This window comes from Onychostruthus taczanowskii, unplaced genomic scaffold (genome assembly GCF_017590055.1).
Source record: "Onychostruthus taczanowskii isolate IOZ18803 unplaced genomic scaffold, ASM1759005v1 scaffold1, whole genome shotgun sequence".
NCBI lineage: Eukaryota > Metazoa > Chordata > Aves > Passeriformes > Passeridae > Onychostruthus > Onychostruthus taczanowskii.
In genome coordinates this window covers 30,960,639-30,980,840 of record NW_024496525.1, presented here as the reverse complement: position 1 = coordinate 30,980,840, position 20,202 = coordinate 30,960,639, and the positions used below count along the sequence as shown (strand labels likewise).

At 46.4% G+C, this 20,202-nt stretch overlaps 1 protein-coding gene across 1 annotated transcript; it reads right to left on the bottom strand.

The window, feature by feature from the left end:
* Positions 1-759: 759 nt before the first annotated feature.
* On the bottom strand, positions 760-18,517 carry TNFAIP2 (TNF alpha induced protein 2). Its single transcript, XM_041402114.1, has 12 exons — positions 18,367-18,517; positions 12,355-12,706; positions 10,077-10,704; positions 8,682-8,796; positions 7,332-7,457; positions 6,517-6,617; positions 6,329-6,427; positions 6,028-6,151; positions 4,914-5,036; positions 3,879-4,034; positions 2,697-2,818; positions 760-2,209 (listed from the first exon to the last, which is right to left on the bottom strand). The coding sequence occupies exons 2-12, from the start codon at positions 12,692-12,694 to the stop codon at positions 2,068-2,070; spliced, it is 2,076 nt and encodes a 691-aa protein (XP_041258048.1). The 5' UTR covers positions 12,695-12,706; positions 18,367-18,517; the 3' UTR covers positions 760-2,067.
* Between the last annotated feature and the right edge of the window lie 1,685 nt (positions 18,518-20,202).

Genomic DNA, 20,202 nt, shown 5'->3' with positions numbered 1-20,202 from the left:
AAAGCTGGGGTTTTATAGCAGGATGAAGAGAATTGCACAATGCACTTCCATATGGCTTATGAAATGTGTATGAAAACCATTTTCTCCTACCCATGCTAATTATGATATATAAATAGATACTGTTTCCCTTTGGGCACTTAGTTAGCGGGATTTTTTTTTTAAAGAGCAGTGCAATCACTTGTATGATGCATTTCTGTAGGCCTTTAACATATCTCTAAATCAAAATACATATTTTTATAGCAATAAAATGACCTTTCACTAATTGGGAAAGAAAATGTTACCCAATAGGTGACAGTTGTCATGAGTGCTCAGCACAGTCAGAAGTCATTTTGGCATTTGCCTTTAAACTGTAGCTGAGACAAGTGTTTAAATAATAATTTTTTAACCCATGTGTCTATATGAGTTTTGTGTGAGTGTGCTTAAGGAAGGAGAGGGTGATTTGTTGCTGACTGTGGCCAGGCTGCAGACTAAAATCAAAGCACTGTTTTTCACTCAGGGCACAATTTTGCTACAGGACCTGTTGGCAGAAGACTCCTCTGAGTGTGTGCCACTGGCCACTGCTAGTGAGCAGCCCACCCTGCTCAGTGAATGTCCTACAGGGGCAGCAGCAATGCTTTTCCAGCCTGTCTATAGTCCAGCAGGACCCCCTGCTTGGAACCAGTGGGTGATATTCACCAGAGCAGGCTGGGAGAAATGGCCCTTTGAAGGACGACATAGCTGTGGCAACACAGTAAACTGTCACTTTTCTAGCATATTTGAATACTGTTTATTATAAACATTGCAAATTAGTATCTCTAACTGAGAAAAAATAAAACTGGATGCAAAAATACACTGGTGGTATATTGCATATACATATAAATACATTATATAGTTTGCACAGTCATCAGGCATCTTCCTTCCGGACTGACTTTCCAGAGACTGATGCAAAAGTGGAAATAGAGGAAAACAGAAGGGAAAGGTCTCTAAATATACACAGTGCTGTTTTGGCAAGTGATTAAGTTCCCAAAAAAACCCGGTGCTGTAAGAAACAAAACAGAGTTTCACAAGAGACCCATTTGCATTTTCACATCTTATCTGCCTCACAGCACAAGGGGAAAGAGTGAGCAAGAGAATGGTGACACATACAGGGTGCTCAGTATGTACTGATGACATCTGGGACCAGTTCCACACCCCATTCAAAGCCTGTGTTGTTAATGGGGTCTGGAAGTCCTCTCCTCGGTAAGGAGGACTTCAGTAATACCCAAAGTGTTTTACCAGCTGCTGGCTTAGCCCACACAATCCATTGCAATAGGCAGCTTGCTCCCAGTCTCTGTTTGAGGGGTCCCTCTGTGCAGATGCACTGGATGGGGTCACTGCCAGGGGCCCAGGTGCTCCCACCTCACAGAGGTGGAGGAAGCACATGCTCTCCAGGGCCAGTTCTCCACTGGAAACCCCAAGGCCCTGGGCAGTGCTGGTGCCCTGAGTCAGAATCTGCAGCTGCTCCAAGGAGACTGGCAGGAGCCCTGCCACAGCTGAGCTGCAGCTCCTCCTCCCCAGGAACCTCGTGCATCCCCCACCAGCCTAACACAGCTACCCTGCCCGGCTCTGAGGAAGGCAGATGGATTGCAAGCATGCTCACATGGACTTTCCCAACATCTCTGAATGTTGCTTTCAGTTTTTGTTTCCCATCATTTCCAGAAGATAAAGAGCTACATAGGTGGTGCCTGCTTGGTCTGTGATGTGGCCTTTGTGGCACCCTGAGAGGTAGATGGAGTTCAGAGCTCCAGGGCAGTGTCCAGGCAGAGAATGTGGTGGCACCAAGGAGACCTCAGAGGAATCCATGACTGGTGGGAGGAGCAGCCCTGGTCTTTGTGGGCACTGCACTCTCATCGGTGCACCTTGTGCCCAGCCCCACATGCAGGACGATGATTGCCACAGAGATGTTGAGCACCAGACTGGGACAAAGCACCTTCCACAGGAAAAGGTGGCATGCATTGCTGTGTGTGCCATGCATTGCTCCAGGAGACGGTCTCCATCCCCAGCTCACCCCACAGTCCAGCACAGGGCAGTGCCAAGGCATGCCTTGGTCTAGGACACGTTGATGTTGGAGAAGAGCGGGGCTCTGGGCTGTGTGGATGCTGTGCTGTCTGCCAAGTAGCCCAGGATGCTCTTGAGTTCACTGCGTGACAAATTGGCTTTGATGTGCAGGAACGCTTCCAGGTGCCTTTTGCTGCGGAAGAGAAATGGGCAGGTGTTATTTCCTCCCACACACCTCCACGTGGCAGGGCCACTGCACCAGGATGTGGTTCTCACCCTGTGGCGTGTGCTGACGTCCCCTGTGGGTGCCAGCTCAGTATCTGGCAGTCCTACACAAGACCCTGCACTGTCCTGGGATGTTTGGGGTAGGGAAGGAAATCTCCAAGGTAAAGGAGAAAAATCAGGCCAGAATTTGGAATTTATCAACAGGCTTTTATTCATATCTTCCTTTGCTTTCTGATAGGACTGGGATTGCCACAGCCTGGAAGGCAGCCCCCACCCAGGTTTATATGAACCTGGTATGAACCTCACCTATATTCATAGCACAGCCTGGAAGGCAGCCCCCACCCAGGTTTATAGGCTCAGGCTGTATGAACCTCACCTATATTCATATTTGACTGCTTTCTGGCTCAATTAAAATTCCTCATGAGTACTAGCAAACCTGTTTCAGCATCTCTTACCGGATGTCTGGGTATGTTGTGGCGAGTGTTGCAACTTCAATTTTAATAGCACCTAAATCCTGAAGTCGGATTATTTCAGCCAGTTTGGGGAGCGCTGAATTCAGCCATGTGGCTTGAGACCCCTGCAAGAAGAAAAAGTGGTTAGCAGGACATGATGGGGGTGCAAACTGCCCCCCACCCCAGGAGCTGCCCCCTGAGGCTGTTTGTTGGCAAGTGGAAAGGATACATCAATGATTTTAGGTGCCTCATTGTTTTCAGTGCTGTTTCTGCCTCAGGCAGCCTTGGAAAAACTGGATTAGCTTTTTGATAGTTTTTAATCCTCTCACACAAGGGGTGTGTGGTTTGCCATAAGACTGAGACTTCCACACCCACCTCAGCAGATTCTATCTGCTCATTTCCTTTTCCTTGGGTTTCTGCACTGCCTGGTGTGTGTACCCAGGTCTGATGGGCCAGGTGAGTCACTGCCCTGTGCTGCTCTGCCCCAGCTCCAAACACAACCCTGCCTTTGGCATCTCCTGGTATTGCCAAAATCAGGTAGAAGCCCCAGCTAGAGCTGCTTCCTGACCATTGGAATTTCCAAGGTGCAGCTGCCTGACCTCCTGCCCACCCTATGTGAAACTCAGACTTCTTCCTTCTCCAGACAAACAGGCATGGGGTGATAGGACAAGTTTTGGCTTAGCTGTTAGCTTTTTTCCTAGGCAAAATTAGAGGCATGGAAGGAGGGAGATGATCTCAAAGGACAGAGAGAGGTGTTCCAGCTGTGGCTCTCATGGAGAAATTCCTTGCATACCACAGACCCCCACACTGCATGCTTTGCCCCCTGGCTGACCTAAAAGCTTCAGCGTGGGGGAAACCAAGGGTGAGAGGAAACCCAGACTCCATGGAAGCTGTACTAAAATTGGAAAAGATTATCTAAGTCTTTTGACCCTATTAATATAAACCTTCGAAAGGGAACTGCCTGTGGGACAAGAGAGGATGAAATCATATCTCTCCAAGCAGGGAGGGGCAGGCTGTTTACAGGGGACCCTTTCTGCCTACAGGCACTTAGAGACCTCTTTCTGCCTAAGGTCCTGCCTTCCAGGAAATTAAGCTGAGTTGAAAAGTTAACAAAAGTTCCCAGAATTACTTTCCTGTTTTTCAGTGTGCCCTGTGCTGATGTGTTTATGGCAAGCACTCACGTACATTGCTGGTGCAGAAGGCTTCCAGGTCAGCAGCATTTTTGGAGATGTGTTGGGCCAGAGTTTGCTGCTGTGCTGGAGTTTTCAGGCTGACCTTCCTCTTCAGCAGCCTCACAATGTACTCTTTAACCAAACGGGCATGGATCTTCTCAATGATAGCCTGTTGGGAAGGAGAGGAGGGAATCATCATCCATCTCTCTTTTGCTTGGGGACATAACAAACCATGTGTGTGGATGGAGGACAAGAGCATCCTGGGTGCTGTGAGACATGGCCCACCAATGCCTGCTGCAGATTACACAGCAGGAACAACCCTGGTTGCCAGCCTCCCAAGACCGGTTACAGCACATCCTAGATGCTGAGAATTTCTTTGTGTTCTAATAAGGATGGGAATTTCCAAATGCTGTTTCCTTCTGGGAAGAGTTTAAAGTGCAGAAAAAAACTCGATGTGCTAGAGGATTAACAGTATTCCAGAGAAACAGGAATTCATGCTGCTCTTCCTGTTCTTCTCTCTAACACATAAAACATCATAATTTGTCCCAGCTAGTAAAAGGACAAAGACAGGAAATCAAATATTGCCTTATATAATGATATTTCATACATAGTCCAGCACCAGTGAGGATGTGGTTCTGGCTCAGCTCCCTGGGATTTGTCCCATTTGCATCCACCTCCTCCAGTCCTTAGGGCAATCAAAGGAGCAATGAGCCTGAACCATGCAACTGCATTTGTATTTCAAGGTCACTAAACCAAATATGTAATTAAAGCCACGTGTTGGGTGGTCTCTAAAGCACTTTCTCTGCATCAGGGGTGGTTTGCTCTGCCAACAGTGCAGCAGAGCTGCAGGAGTCTGCTTCTGTCAGAGGAGGGTAAGATTTATGTGCCTAATCTGGGTAAACTGCATGCTGAGAGAAACCCCACCTGAGAGGCATCCTGTCGCCAGGCCAGCTCACCAGAGGTCAAGGCAGCTCAAGCTGCAGAGGATCAGAGCTGAAAATGCAGCCCTAGGGCCCCAGAATCCCTCCAGTATTTCTGTTGGACTTACATGGTAAAATGGGTCCTTTAAGGTTTGGAAGTCTGAAATATGTTTGCTGGTAGTTTTAATGATCTCATTCATAATTTCACTGCTGGAATCCCACTTATTCTCTGTAAACTTCTTGTACATTGGCTGAAAAAAAGGAAAATCTGCTAGTTACCTCAAACAAATTGTATGCACATGTATATTTGTCATTTCTACATGCAGAGTATCCCATGTAGTTAGAGTGTGGTGTGTAGTCCCGTGCAGGGTGTGTGGTGATGCCTTAGAGGGACAAGGGAACAAGGGGCTGTGTCCCCTTCTTGGTTCCTCATGGTGAAGAAGACCAAGGGCTTCTTTTTCTGAAAGGTTAATACTGGAGGTGTTTTTATTATTTCTGCCTCTTTTTTTTCCCCTCACCATCTTGTCTGATTAAAGAATTATGGAACCATCAGGGGAAAAAAATGAATCCTTATGAGATGTTTTCAATCATAATTTTTCTCAGCCACAGTAAATAAATATGAAAATGAAAAAAATTGCACCCCTGTTCTCTTGTGCCTTCCAAAAGGCTCGACAGAGAAAGCTGGAGAGATTGTGGCTGAACATTCCTGACTTCCTACACTTTCTTTTCCTCCACCAAAATTGCTTAACTTGAAAAGATTGTGTTATATATATAAACAAACAAAAAAAGGAAAAAAAAAAAAAGGAAGCCAGAAGCACAGAAATGCCCTTCAGGTCACCTTTATGAGGAAGTCAAAAGCTGCGTAATTGCAGTTTACACCATTAGTGATATCTTCCTACTGTGTGGACAGCAAACAGCTGCAGGTTGAGACCCTCCCTGCTGTAGCTGTTGTCTCAGATGCCATCAGCAGGTTTTATGGTTTTTTTTGTGTTTTTTATGTTCACCTGCACAGTCATGCCTGTGTCACTGCACCCATTTTGCCTGCAGGCTTGAGGACCAGCTCAAGGAGAGCTTAGTGGGAGTTTTCCAGCAGCAGTGTGGGTTAGGACCGATCCTGTGCCTTCTGAACTTGGCTGATTTGAATCAGAGATTTGAGCAACAGAGAGCACGGCAGGAGAACATGCCCTGCCCTGGTATTAGCTGAGCCATGGGGCAGGAGGATGTGGGGCACAGATATGGTACCTTCAGCTGGGCAAAGAGCTGTTGAAGCAGCACATCAAAGCCGCTGTTTTCAATATCAGCAAGAGTGCTGAGGATATTGGCTTTACTGTCGTCCTTTTCTGCCACGTATTTCTCCATGTATTCTCTGCAAGAAAATACCAGCTAGGTCAGAACAGTCTATCCTCAGAGGAGAGAGAGAGAAATTCAGAGGTCTCCAAATCTTCTGCAGGCAGATGGACCTACGTCTGTTCACTCTGCAGTACCTCCCCCTCTACACATTGCCTACAGAAGAAGGAGCAAATCTTTTCTTTTGGACCCTTACCTAAAATTCCAGCAGTTGTTAACATTTGCAATCAGTATAGGCTTGTAGTATCTGTGCTTCTTGCTTTTCTCCTTGAAGTCTTCAAAGGCATCCCTGTAGCTGGAGGGGAGATGGGAAGAGGAGAGGTGGGTGAGCGGTTGCCCAGGTGCTGTGCCAGCCCCAGTGCCCACAGCCCCTCCCCACCTCACCTCCTCAGGAAGGCTGGCAGCTCCTTCAGCAGCCGTCGGGACAGCTCCTCTCCCACGGCCTTGCTGATGTCCTCAGCTCGCTTCTGGCTGCTGTAGATACTCTAACAAACAAGTGAGATCAATTTGAAATGTTGCCTGCTCCAAAAAGACCAGGTTTGCTGGGTAAAAGAAGCTGCAGATCCTTTGCTGAGAACTGCACCCAGCTCTCCTGCATCTCCCCCTGCAACTGATTCAGGGACCACACAGAGCAGCTGTACTTAGCTGAGAGGTTCAAAGGGAGCATGAAGAAAATCTAGAAAACAGCTGAGAAAGCAGGCAATTTGACACTTGGTTTTGTTTCTTTTTTTCCTTTTGGGTTTTTTGGTTTTTTTTGAATGTCATTAAGATTGCATTTAAATGAACAATTTAATCACAACAACCTCAACACATGATTTATTTATTTTTAAAAATTAACTCAACTAATCCTCTGCAGCCAGAGGACAGAAAGAGGCAGCTCTGCCTGTGGCACTTTCCCTGGGAGGAAGAAAGAAACTCCCCATTTCTCAATCAACTGAGCCTGTCTCCACTGCTGGGGATGCAGAAGAATTTGCACAGGAGAATGAATGCAGTTTTTCTTCTTGTTTTGCTTATAGAGGCATTTGCCTCTGAGCCATGGTACGCCAGGCCCAAGACAGATCACGGTTTTGAGCTTCCCTTCTGCTACCACTCTACACAAGTGAATTGGCTTTTTCCTTTTCTGCATTGATCATAGTTGGTCTCAATTCCTAAGTAGGTAAAGGATGCAATTGTTTATTTTTAATATAGCTGTGCATTACCTGGATAACAAATATTCCTAGCAGTTCACTCTGAAAATGTCCATTTAGCTTCTCTGGTTCCTTGTCTTCTTTCCATCTTTGGATTTCTTTATCTAAACATCTGCTCAGTGAATTTTTGACAGTAACCTTTAGGGAAGGAAGAACAATGGCATTTACTACAACATGGATGCAGCACCTCCTGCCTTATGCAGGTTTTACTCCCCCTCCCACTTTTTGCCTGGCTCAACAGACTTTTTCCTCAGCCCTGGCTGGGAAATGAAGGCTCCTCGTTAGCAGATGCTTGACCCATGACTTTACAGCAACAAGGACAACCCCCTCATGATACCCACCTATGCAATAGTGAGTTGAGTATTTTAAGGTAGGAGTGAAGATCCCATCACACCCCCACATCAGGGGGATTAGAAGGACAGGGAGGGGAGCAGTGGGTAGGATTGTTGCAGCAGCTACATGTGCCAGAGCCCAAATTCCCCCAGCCACACACTGCGTGTGTCACACTCAGAGCCACCTGCTTTTGCAATCCTTTTTCATGAGCTCTTCTGACACCACACAGGTGGTGGAGAGGGAAACAAAGTGCTCTCAGGTTTTCCCTGCTCTGACCCCTCTGTACTGCAGTGAGGCTTTGGAAATGGTCTGTGCAGTGTCTGGCATGTACTGCTGATCCTTCAGTGTCCTGTTCATGCGCTTTGCAGACCTCACACCACCTCTCCCATATGCAAACCATCACGGACTTCATCTAAACTTGGAACTCATCTTCTCATTTTCCAGGAATTCCAGCCCCAAATGCCAAAAACACTGAGCTATGGGAGTACTGTAAAAGTGGCTTCTTGTTTCCATTAAGAGAAGGGTGATACAAAAACCAGAGCAACTTTTATTTTCTGCAGATCAGGGGATTGATTCTCCATCAAAGAAAGAGATTTGTCAAGACCAGATCTCCAAGCTTTGTGCTCACCTAAGGTCTGGTACTTCTGCAGAGACTAGGAGTAATCCAAGATCCTTCAGAGATTCCTGTGAGAGGGATCATAAATCCCTCTGGAGATTTATCAGACAATTAGAAAGTTGCCCATAGGTCTGTTGTTGGATTTTCCCCCTGTTGCAACATGATTTACAAGAACAGAACGGTTCTTTTCTCATGGCTCCCAGGGCTAAGCAGAAGTTTGCTCTGCAAGTCCCATCTAGCAGAAAGGTGACCTGTTTCCCAAAAACAAACAAAAGCTTTTGCTTTTCCCTGGAAGGGTGTGTAGGGTGTATGGTTCACTGGTGAAGAAGTGTGTGCAGGACAAGTCACAGCTTCTCTGAGGCGTTATATGGGAGCAGTGAAGAGAAGAACCGGAGTGACTGAACCTTTCTTACCTCTTCACTGTCAAGGTATTTATTTTCAAGCTCTTTGCTCAGACTTGAAGGCAAAAGGCTTCCAAGCTTAACTTTATCCAACTCCATGGCTAAAGCATGATCTTTTCTCATGTCTCTGGAATGAAAAAAGCCAAACAATTGTATTTTCCAAGGGCAGCGTAATTCAAGACAGCTGTTGATGCAAATCTCTAACACTTCTTGAGGGTATCAGTGAAAAAACACTTTTTGAGGGTATCTGAAAAAACAGATGGAAATGTACATTGTCCTCAGTCCAGACAGGACTTGGAGAAGCTGAATGAATATGTGCCAGGGGTGAGACCTGGGTGGGACCACAAGCAGCCCTGTGAATGGAGTCATGGTGTGTCAAATTCCAAAACAAATACCAGCCACTGTGCTCTATTGGGGATGGGGACCTGAAGCAAGCAGGGGAATCTAGCCCCTGGACATGACCTCTCTCCATCCATACAGAGAGGCAAACAGATGAAAGCTGGTGTTTGATGGCTGGGAGGTGGTCCCTCAGCAGACACCTGGATGTGGCCTTTGGGAACACTCCCAAAGCAGCTCCTACCCTGGTCAACACTGTCCCCAGTGCTGGGCTGAGCCCTACTCCTCACAACTGCTCACTTCCAAACACAGGCTGGTTCAGGCCTGAATATCCTGAATTAGAGCACGACACTGGCTGTGGTAAACTTCTGGGATCAACACTGAATCATTACACTCATCAGTGAAACATGAAAAGGAAAAAGTGGAGCTGATTGACTTTGGAACAGAAGAAATATTGCTGGTGTCTTTACTGATTTCCACCTAAGGAGTGAAAGCCCTCAATTCTCCACTCAGTACTGTTAGCCACAACAAGCAATATTTTCAGTTCAATAACATACAGAGTTTATGGGGACCCTTGGATTGTGTCCTCTCATAGGGGCGCACCCGTGGCTCTCCCAAAGGTGAGGAAAACATAGACTGTGGGTAACACCTAAGCAACATCCTCCATGCCCAGGATAATTGCATCTCAGGTCATTTTGTTGTCTACTCTCTGGTACAAAGGGCTGAAATTTCCAAATTTTCCAAGAGTGAGCTCAGGTCTGCAACTGGAATAGATATCAAGGCAATGAACCTGACCAACTTACCCCACAATGAAGCCCAAAATATCTGTGAGTCTGTTGCCCAGAAGCCAGAATGGTGAAACAGCCCTACATTTACAGCAGCCTTGAGAGTCCCTTCTGGCTCTTCTGGCCAGGACTGTAAATCAGCACATCATCAGCAACACCAGTAACTTAGCCAGGTGCTGGACTGCACTGCAGTAATACTAACTCATAAATCAAGCAAATGCCTGGGTTTGCAGCCAGTGAGCCTGTTTTGATTTCCAGGGGTAAACATGTATAAAAGCCCACTTACTTTGGATAAAAGTTGTGCACCCACGAAAGAAGAAGGTAAATATCCTTGTCTTCCAGATGAGACTCAGCATTTTTCTTTGCCTGAGAAGCAAAATAATTGTGGTAGAGTTCTGCATATATGCTGAACACATTAAACTCAGGAGGATAAAGCTTGTTAATATACTTGGCAACCACTGTCAAATCTTCTTTCATTGTCTTTCCCATGTGCAGGAGGTTCTGGCCAACTGCAGAGAGGTTCTCATTTCTAGGAGTATGACTTGTGTCTTTCATTCGAGCCTCTACTGACTCCTTTACTGTAGCCATCCAGAGCTCTTTCCATTTTCTAGGTCTAAATTGCATATTTTGGTCAGGTGGACTCTCTGACATGTAGTTCTGATCTTCTTTCTCCTGTTCTTTCAGAGCCTCCACTGCCTGCTGTAGCAGATCTGGGTTTGTTTTTGCAAGCAGCACAGAATCCTTCAAGGTGCTGAAGACTTTGTGCTTCAGAATTTCATAGACAGATTCGATGTCTTTCTGACTGGTGTTCAGTCCCTCCTCACTTTTGCTAGACAGGCTCTTCTCCAGGACAAACAGATGTTGAATGGCATCACAAAGCTTTTGCTCTCCAAGGAGATCCATGACTTGTTTGACTGGTGAAAAAAGAACAGCCTTTCTTTAACCAAGAGTGAAGTTTTAGACTTCTGTTTTATAAAAAATAATGGCTCTGGAATATTTTTTTAAAATGCTTATACTTCCAAAATTCTAGCTCTTGGGCTCCTACACTTTGTAGAAAGTCTGTTTAATTAAAGATCAGATTATTTCTAGCTTGCCTTTAACTGGGGCAATGGAAACTTGAATACCCATCACCAGTATGTTGCATACGGACAGCTATTCACAAGCCACCTATAATTGTTTCCAAAATTTAGCCTTGTGGAGTTAGTTAGTTATTGCTCATCCCCCTTCCCATTAATATGACCTCAAGTCAGAAGCATGGCATTAGAAATAATGTAGATGGAAAGATGTAACTAAGATGGGCTGAAGGAAATGCCACATGGGTTTTCCAAAAATAGATTTGGCACTACCTGACCTGTGAAATCGTTTGGGAGGACACATTTAGCAAGCAAGACAAATACATTGAACTATCTTATCTGAACTACAGCTAGTTACTTGAACAGGGAAACCTGGGAAATTATTAGTTAAAATGGCGAAGTTATATCCCAAAATAAGATTTGTTAGGTGTGTAATGTTTGTATGGAGGACCCTGGGTGGAGAAATCTTACATTATTCATGAAACTCATCTTACTGCATTTATCCTTAAAGATTGTGGCACAAAAGCTGGGAGTGCCCTTTTGGCATCTGCTGATTGCACAAAGTTCAGAGACATTATTGAAACTGAGGGCTTGGTGTATTTCACAGGAACAATCAGATAACTTGAATAGTAAATGGGCTGAAATTTAATGGCACAAAACACAAGATACAAATGCAATAGAACAAAAGTTACTTAGCAACAAAACAGGATTTTCTGCTGCAAGCTGGATGTGAATCAGCTTGAGATGGAGGAGGAAGAGAGACGCCTGGAGAATTAGTAAATCCTTACTGGCAGGTGGTAGTGAGCATGTCAGTTACAACCCCAGGATATACTCAGTGAGAAATATCCAGCTGAGATGGGAAAATAGGAATATATTGTACCACACATTGGTAGTGTCTCATCTGGAATATTTTCTGCAATTAAGGTTGCTTTAAAAAATCTGGTTGCTTTAAAAAATAAAAAAAAATACATTGGGGATGGGGCAATGCAGTGGTAAGAACAAAAGTAGAAAAGGCCTGTTTTCAGCAGCAAATTCAAGGCCAAGAAGGAAGACCACCAGTTAGGGAAAGCATTTGACACATGGAGAAAGAGATGCCAGTTAGACAGGTAAAGGCTTGTCTGGAAATGAAATAATTTGTACTAAAATGAGACTTTGTAGGAGGAGATGGAGGAACCAAGGTGAGAGTTACACCTTGATTTCTCACCCACTCACCCATAGTTCTCTGTGCCCCCATGGGAAGTAGAAATAAGTTTTGTTTTGGACAGAAAACCTGCAAATGGACAGCTCTTCAAGGAGTGTACCCTTGGTACTAAAAGACTAGGACTCGAGGTCATGTCTCCCTCAGCCCAATTTTCCCCAGGCTTCTTGGAAAAGTCACGTCAATCTATCAGTACCTTTGTTTCCCTAGGGGACAATACCCTGCCTCACACAGCCCCTCTAGAGGCAGCTATGGCCCATGAAGTGGTGCAAGGAGGATTGAGGAGCACTTACCACTGGGTGGCTTGGTCTTTTTAACTATTTTAAATGCACTTTTAAGCATTCCCTTTATTCCTTTATTCCCCTTCTCAGGGCTGTCCCCGGCAGAGATGCAACTCTCATTGCTTGTGATGGAAGAGGCACGTGAAGCTCTGCAGGCTGCCTCTGGCCTTTCTCTCATCTTCTCCTGGCCCCTGGACCAGATCTCATCTGCAGAAGGCTCGGGACAGGCAGGGACTTGCTCAGCTACTGATGGTGAAGTGTTTTCAAATGGCCTGTTTGCATCAATGCAACCCTCCGATCCACTGCGCATTCCAAAAGGACCACTTTGAAAAAAAGGTAACATTTTCATCATTTTCCTTCTGGCCTGTAAATTTCAGAAAAAAAAAAAAAAAAAAAAAAATAAGATTATAACAGTTAACCAAGGAGAAAGCGTGGCAAGGCGTATGTGTGGGTGACATGGAAATGAAATGGAGAATGTTACACATCTGGTGTGAGCACAGGAGAATTCCTGAGCAACACCATCCCGGCCAATGCAGAGAATGGAAGCAGCTCTCTAGCCTAAATTAGAGAAAAATCAAAGAGCCATTTTGAGAGTGATTCAGATGTCCTGATTTCAGACCTTGAGCTTGTCAGGCTCTCCCATAGGATGCTGTGTGACTATGGACGTGAGCATGGATGGGCACATGAGTGATGTGGGTGGGATAAGTGTCCTGTGCCTTCAAAGCAACCACAAAACTCTCATACTCTTACATGGCATCAGGATCAATTCCCACCTTACTCAGGGCCTTTTTTTCCTGATCTGTGCTCAAGGTAAGTGGGAACAAGGCATGAGGATCAGGGTAGTTTAGACTTGTTTAAACAGACATGATCCTGCCAGAGTCTGCCTTACCACTAACACTCTTACACTGCAAATAATCAAATAATTAACAACAGAAATTTGTTATTGTTACAACTTCTTCTCAGAAGTCATATTTGGAATTATGTTCCTCTATAATTCAATAGATTGCAAAATATTTATTTGCATAACTATAACCATTTGTATAATGATTATAATTATGCAGTTTTTGTAAATAAATAAAGTGACTCATAGTTTCCAATCCTTATTCTAATATTGCTTTATTTAAAGTGACTTTCTAGGAGACTGAAGCACATCTGTATGAAGAACTCCCAGGCAAGTTGTACTGAGTAATGGCAGAAAAATTAGACTTCAAATAAATGAAGAATTTGGCTTCAGTTATACAGCCACAATGTGGTGATCTTCAAACACCTTTGTTAAGTTTATAATGTTCATATGTGTCATGCTGATACAAAATTTTATACTTATTTCTGGGAAAACTGGTTGGAAGACTGTGGCTTTTCATTCTAATTGTGTTTCCTCCTGCTGGCTTCCTGGCAGCTTGGAAAGCTTTGAAGCATCAAGTTAGTGGTAGCAGCTGAGTTATACAGAGAGCAGTGAGAGCCTGGCTTTGCTGAGAGCTTTGCTTCTCCCTGCTTTGGATGCCAGGCTGTGTTCAGGATTAGTGATGCTATTACCTTCTAAACACAACAAATATGAAAATTCATTTGGGAAGGAGTTCTGCTTGCATGAGCAAGCAAAGGGAGCCTGAGCACTAGAGTTCAGCTGACAGGAGTTACAGAATAGTCTGAGCTGGAAAGGACCACCAATTCCAACTCAATTCCACAAGGATCACCAATTCCAGCTCTGAAGTGAATGGCCCATACAGGCATTGAACCCACAACCAAAGGCATTATTAGCACCATATTCTTAACTAGCTGAGCTAATCCCAGGTTAGCCAGCAGCTGTGCCATGGCTGCATCTGTGCACATACATCTCCTTAGCACATGTACTGAGGAGGGGAGGGGGAAGGAAACTCTCTGCAGCTCTCTCCAGTTATGCTAGTCAGGATGCCCCACTAGAATCCTGAAAGCAGTGGAAAAGAGCTCCTTTTGGATACATTTCCACTACAAAAATGCTCAGAAAAACAACGAATCAACCCAAAAAAAATCATGGCAACAGGCACGCTCTGTAAGTGATTTGGACTTGCCTAATTTTTGTAGGGCTCTTTTCGTAACCTGCATTTCCCAACACAACACTGTGCTTAGATTAATTCTGCCAAATCCCTTCCTTCCTGTTTGTTCAAGCACAGACTCAGACTCAGCTGAGTCTTTTCTCTCTCTCCTATTATTTCAAACAAAGCATTATTGTGGTTTTTGTTTGGGTTTTTTTTTTTTTCTTTTTGTCTTCTAACCACAGAAAGTACCTCTCCCTTCCAAAAGGCTAAGGTCTTTCATTTTGATGAATGATGATCACAAAGGTGGACTTTGAAATTTTGGTTCTTCTTCAAAGCCAAGATAAATGCAACAGATCTTTGAAAAGGATCGAAGTGACACTACATGTACAGGAGTTCATAAGGGAATGATTAAGCTGGTTAGAAGCTGAGTTTTTCACATCTTTTAGAACTTTGTCATGGTAGTACTCAAAAAAAGCCAGCCCCAAGCACCTAGGTAAGGCTGTTGATGCAAAAGCTGCCATACTGTCGCATTTGGCCAGCTTGAACTCTTGCCCAGTGATTATCATGTGCCATTGCTGGTTAACCTGTGTTTATATCTGCAGCAGGAAAAACCAGTAAACCTCAGCTCCCACTTCTGCCTTGAAATGCAGCCCCAGTCTTAATGTCAAGGGGTACCAAACACTCCCTGTCCATCTCTTCTCATTATTGTTAGATAACCAAGATCTTACTGTAAGAAATGATTTTAAGGAACTTACAGAAAAAAATGCCAACACTTTCTACAAGAAATAGTCAGCTAAAAGGAGTTGGTCCTGGTTACATCTAGGGCACACAGGCAGGAGATGCTGTGCTAGCACTGCACCTCTGTCAGCCCAATGCAGCAGACAGAACATGCCAGGAGCTTGGCTTTGGCTTGAACGGCTGCAGGCTGCTCCTCTATGCCTGTGCTCTTCTCACAAATCAAAGCCTGCTAAAACTCCAGCAGGCTTCTAATTTTTTTAGCAGGAGAAATACTAAATCATTTCCCAGAACTCAAATTCAGGTCTTGGGAAATGCAATGATTTGAGGTCAAGAGTTGACATTGTTCCCAACTCAGTATTATTACTAATTTACTGTTATCATCATCATCCTCATTATTGTTATGTGGCAACATGGTTTGTGCCAGGGGAGCCTTTAGCTCCAGTTATTTCTGACACAGCATATTCAGCTTCTGGTTTCAAACCAGAAGAGCAGCACAGCTCACAGAGCACGCTCTGCCACCCCATCCAGATGCCCTGCAGCACTGGGACTGCGGCGCTGTGACTGCTGGTGTAGCTCTAGTGGGACACAGCGAGCTCTCTGCTGATCACAGCACCTGCCTCTGAGTTGGAGCTTTTCTGGGGTGGGCAGCACGGGCAAGGGATACACTTTGAGCAGACTCAAGACACAGAAGGACTCAGCCCAGACTCTGGGCACAGTGACTTCCCATTTCCTCCTAAAAGGAAACAGCTTTCATGCAGAATGATCTCATTGGTCAGGGGTAGCTCATCGTGTGCCAGAGAGCACTCAGGGGAAGAGATTTATTAATTATCCCTATTCTGAATTTTTTTGCTGAACTTTTCCTTGACTTCTTTTTCCTGAGCTGCTGCCAGTATTAACAAGCATTTGTTTGGATTTTTGGTCCTCTCCAGCCTGCTGACATACTAGGTCATGAGGATTTATATCTCATTTTAGGGGATAACTCCCATTCTCCCACAGCCTCTCAGAAATCCAGAGTTATCTAGCAAAGTTATCTATTTGCCCACACAAGAGAATTACACTGGGCCAAGCCATCTTTGAAGCAGTAGAGCAGTGCAGGCAGTTTGAGTTTAGTGTACCTCAGACCATGTGCTGACACCTAAACAAACTGCCAATTCATCAAAGCAGAGTCCACAGAGATGCCAGACCCAATCTCTGCAAGCTGGGAGCTCTCCTAGGAGGTGAGGGGGTTTTCCTACCATTTTCGTTATCTGGGTTAAGTACTGAATGGACACACCACGAATCTGTGGGCTCCCACTTGGCTCTGCCTGGGAATTCACAGTCCACAGAAGAGCTGGGCCACCCAGAGCCCCACCTTGACCTTCTACTCTGCTGCTTACATCCATAGTCCTATCTGCAGACCCCTGTGAGACACCTACCACCCAATATGTGCTCCAGCAGCATCCTGATGGTGGCCAAGTTCTGCTCCTAATGGGAGCTGAGGGAAAACAAAACTTGTCTCCAGTAAAGAAGCCAAGGCAGGTGCAGAACATCCCCAGAGGACTCAATCCATGTGCCTCAGCATCACCAGGCACCCCTATAGGGCTGGGGGTGATGGGGAACCCAAGAGATTCAGGGGAATGGCAGTGGCAGAGCAGGCAGAGGGCCTCAGGGCATTTCACCTGGCATGAGAGAGGCGTTTTAAGCCAGCATAAACCCATGTGTAGATACAGCTGTGCAGTGCAGCAGTCATTTCCAAATGAGAATCTGATTTCCCTAAATTACTGACACACACCTGAAAACCATCCAATAAACCATCATTTCCTGTTGTTAGTGAGAATCTTTCAAACAGAGAATGAGAAAATTCTATATATGCACTGTTATTGGGGAAAATCAGAGAAAATGCACTGTAATACTCTCATTTTCTCTTCTTGCTTCAAATCAGAGCAGCATAACTTTGAACTGTTGCTGCTGAAAGAGCAACCAGCTGCTGCTGTCTAGAGTTTTGTTTTCATAATACAGTTCTAAAGCCAAATCCTTCTTTAAGGCCTGGAGTTTGCAAAGTTCACTGCTAGAGCTAACAGTGACTGAGAAGATAAACAAATTCCCTGGGAGCTTCTCTCGGCACTTTCAAATTCTTTGGCTTTCCAGGCATCTTTTCATAGAGACGGTGAATGAAGCAAACCCAGACCTGAGCTCTCTGCTCCCTTGTTATTTGCTTTATCAGAGCTGAAAAGCCTCAAAGTCCCTTGGTGGGGGCAGGCAGCTGACACTTTGAAGAGCAAGTGTTTCTTCAGGTTTTCTGTCCTGAACTTGGGTGTCAAAGTGAGGCACCATAGCTTCTAGATCAGCCACATGCTCCAGTCACAGAAAGTTTCTTCCTCACTTTGCAGCAGCCTCAAAAAGAAATTCTACTTTGAACACACCAAGGATCCTAGCCCTGGGGCCGAATTTTTCAATTTGTGCTGAGGAGCTGATGCAATGGGTATGGGGCTACTGCACAAAGACAGAAGGGAATTTCTACAACTTTTCAGTGCTCCGGGAAAAGGCAGGTCCTAGGAGCTGTGGGACATCCCTGACAAAGAAAAAGCAGTCACAAAAGGGCAAACATGGCAAGCAGAAATGTGCCAGCTTGGCACAGTGACCCTGGCAGGGTGCAAGTCACAGGGGCTGCCCCAGGGCCATCCAGGGTCCAGGCTCTGAAATGGTGTTTTTTCAGTGCAGCCAAACTGAATGAATCACAATCCAGTTACTTCCCTGTGGTTTCAGGGAAAACCACTTCCTTTAGAGACAAAGAATAGAGGGCAGAAGTGCCGCACTGGATCTGGAATCCAGTGCCAGATCTGGGTTTAGGACACTTTGGTGCCCAATATCTACATCTGGATTTTGGGAAAGGTGTTGGAAGATGGAGGGGTAGAAAGGAGGTGAATGGTTTACAGTAGTCACTGCTTGAGCCTGTGCCCCGAAATTTAGGGGAAAAGCAGCACAAATCAGACCTAGCTGTGACAGTGGAATTACCAGGCACATATCCTTGCGGTGCCCAGCCCTGGGACATGCCTGGAGCTGCTGTCCTGCCAGCGGTCCGATTTCCCCATTCTGATAATTACAAGGAGGGGCAGAAACCCGTCCCGGCAACCCACCCTTCTTGGATGCCCCTCGTTCCCCACTCTCGGACCCAGCAGAGAGTCCCCGAACTCCCCAGCAAGTGAGCCCGGAGCGGGGCAGCGGCTCGGGAGAAGCGGGAGACGCCGGCCCGAGGGGACGGGGAAAGGGAAAGACCCGAGACTGAGGGACTTACTCTGCGGCGGCTCCGGGCGGCGGGGCTGGACGCGGGCCAGCGGCACTGTCACTGTCACCGGCACTGTCAGAGGGTCTGTGCCCGGGGCGGGGGCAGCCCGGCTATAAGGGGAGGAGGGCGGGGGCGGGACCAGCTGCTGGGAAACTCCATTGCACCTCCCCCCAGAGAAGGGAGCCGAGAAATCCCCTCGGCGGGGAAGCGGCTGGAGCGCCTGGTGCCGAGGATCGGTCCCTGCGCCGGAGCTGAGCCCCGGCGCCCTGTCCCGACAGACGCTGAATGCCGGGCCCTGCGCTCAGTGTCCGGGGGCTTGGCTGTGTGATGTGTCCCACTGCGGGCTTGGAAACGCGCCGTCAGGGGTAGAGCAAGTGCCTCCAAAATGCCATGTTCTGCACCTGCGGTGGTCGTCGCTGGGTGTGCAAACAGCCTGGGGGATTAGGAAAGGGACCTGAGGCTCTTGGTCGACCGCAAGTTGAACATGAGCTAGCAGTGCCCTGGCAGCCAGGAGGGCCAGCCCTGTGCTGGAGGCATCAGGCACAGCATCACCAGCCGGGCAAGGGAGGGAATTGTCCTGCTCTGCTCTGCACAGGGGCGACCTCACCTCGAGTGCTGGGGACAGTTTTGGGCACCACAATATAAGAAAGGCATAAAGCGATTAGAGAGTTTCCAAAGGAGGGCAACAAAGGTGGTGAAGGGTCTGGAGGGGAAGCCATATGTGGAGCAATTGAGGTCACTAGACTTGCTCAGCCTGGAGAAGACGAGACTTAGGGAGACCTCATCACAGCCTACAGCCTCCTCACAAAGGGAAAGAGATGAGGTAGGCACTGATGTCTTCCTGATGGCCACCAGTGACAGGACCCAAGGGAATGTCATGAAGCTGTGTGTCAGACGAGGTTTAGGTTGGATATCAGGAACAGGTTCTTCACCCAGAGGGTGGTTGGGCACTGGAATAGGATCCCCAGGGAAGTGGTCATGGTATCAAGCCTGCCAGAGTTCAAGAAGCATTTGGACAATGCTTTCAGACACATGGTGTGACTTTTGAGGCTGTCTGGTGCAGAAAAGGATGTTGGACTTCATAATCTCTGTAGGTCCTTTCTAATTCAGGATCTTCTATGATTCTTGAAAGCTTTGCTTTCTGAGCAGGGCACTGCCTGCAGCAGGCTGTCGGAGATGAGGTGCATGACTGAAAGCACAGCCACCTGTCTCATGCCTTCCCCAGAGCAGGGCTCACAGCACTCCCAGGAGACATGAATACCCTCCAGCACCTTCAGAGTGTGGATTGACTCCCTGCCTAGAGACTGAAAGAGACAGGCTTCCTTCCTTACCCCAAAGCCTCCAAAATTCTGCGTTCCACTTGTAGGTGGGAGACCTTCTTGAGCCTTTCAGTACTATAAGTAAGATGGGAACAAAGGTTTTAGCAGTGCCTGTTGCAATAGGACAAGGGGTAATGGTTTGGAGCTGAAGAAGGGTCGATTTAGATGATAGAAAAGGAAGACATATTTTATGATGAGGGTGATAAAACACTGGAACAGGTTGCCCAGAGAGGTGAGAGTTGCTCTCTCCCTGGATATAATCAAGGTCAAGTTGGATAGAACTCTGAGCAACCTGATGTAGCTGAAGATGTCCCTGCTCATTGCAGGGAGATTGGACTACATGACCTTTAAAGGTCTCTCGTAACCCAAACTATTCCATGATTCTATGAGACTTGTTTTCCTTATTTCTGTTCCTGATTTCTGGCCACCGGCATCACTGGCCATGGACTGTGGTTCCCCTGTTACCTGAGGAAGCATGCTGCCACAGCAGGGGCTGGCTGGAGGGCAGCCAGGGGATGCCTGGGTG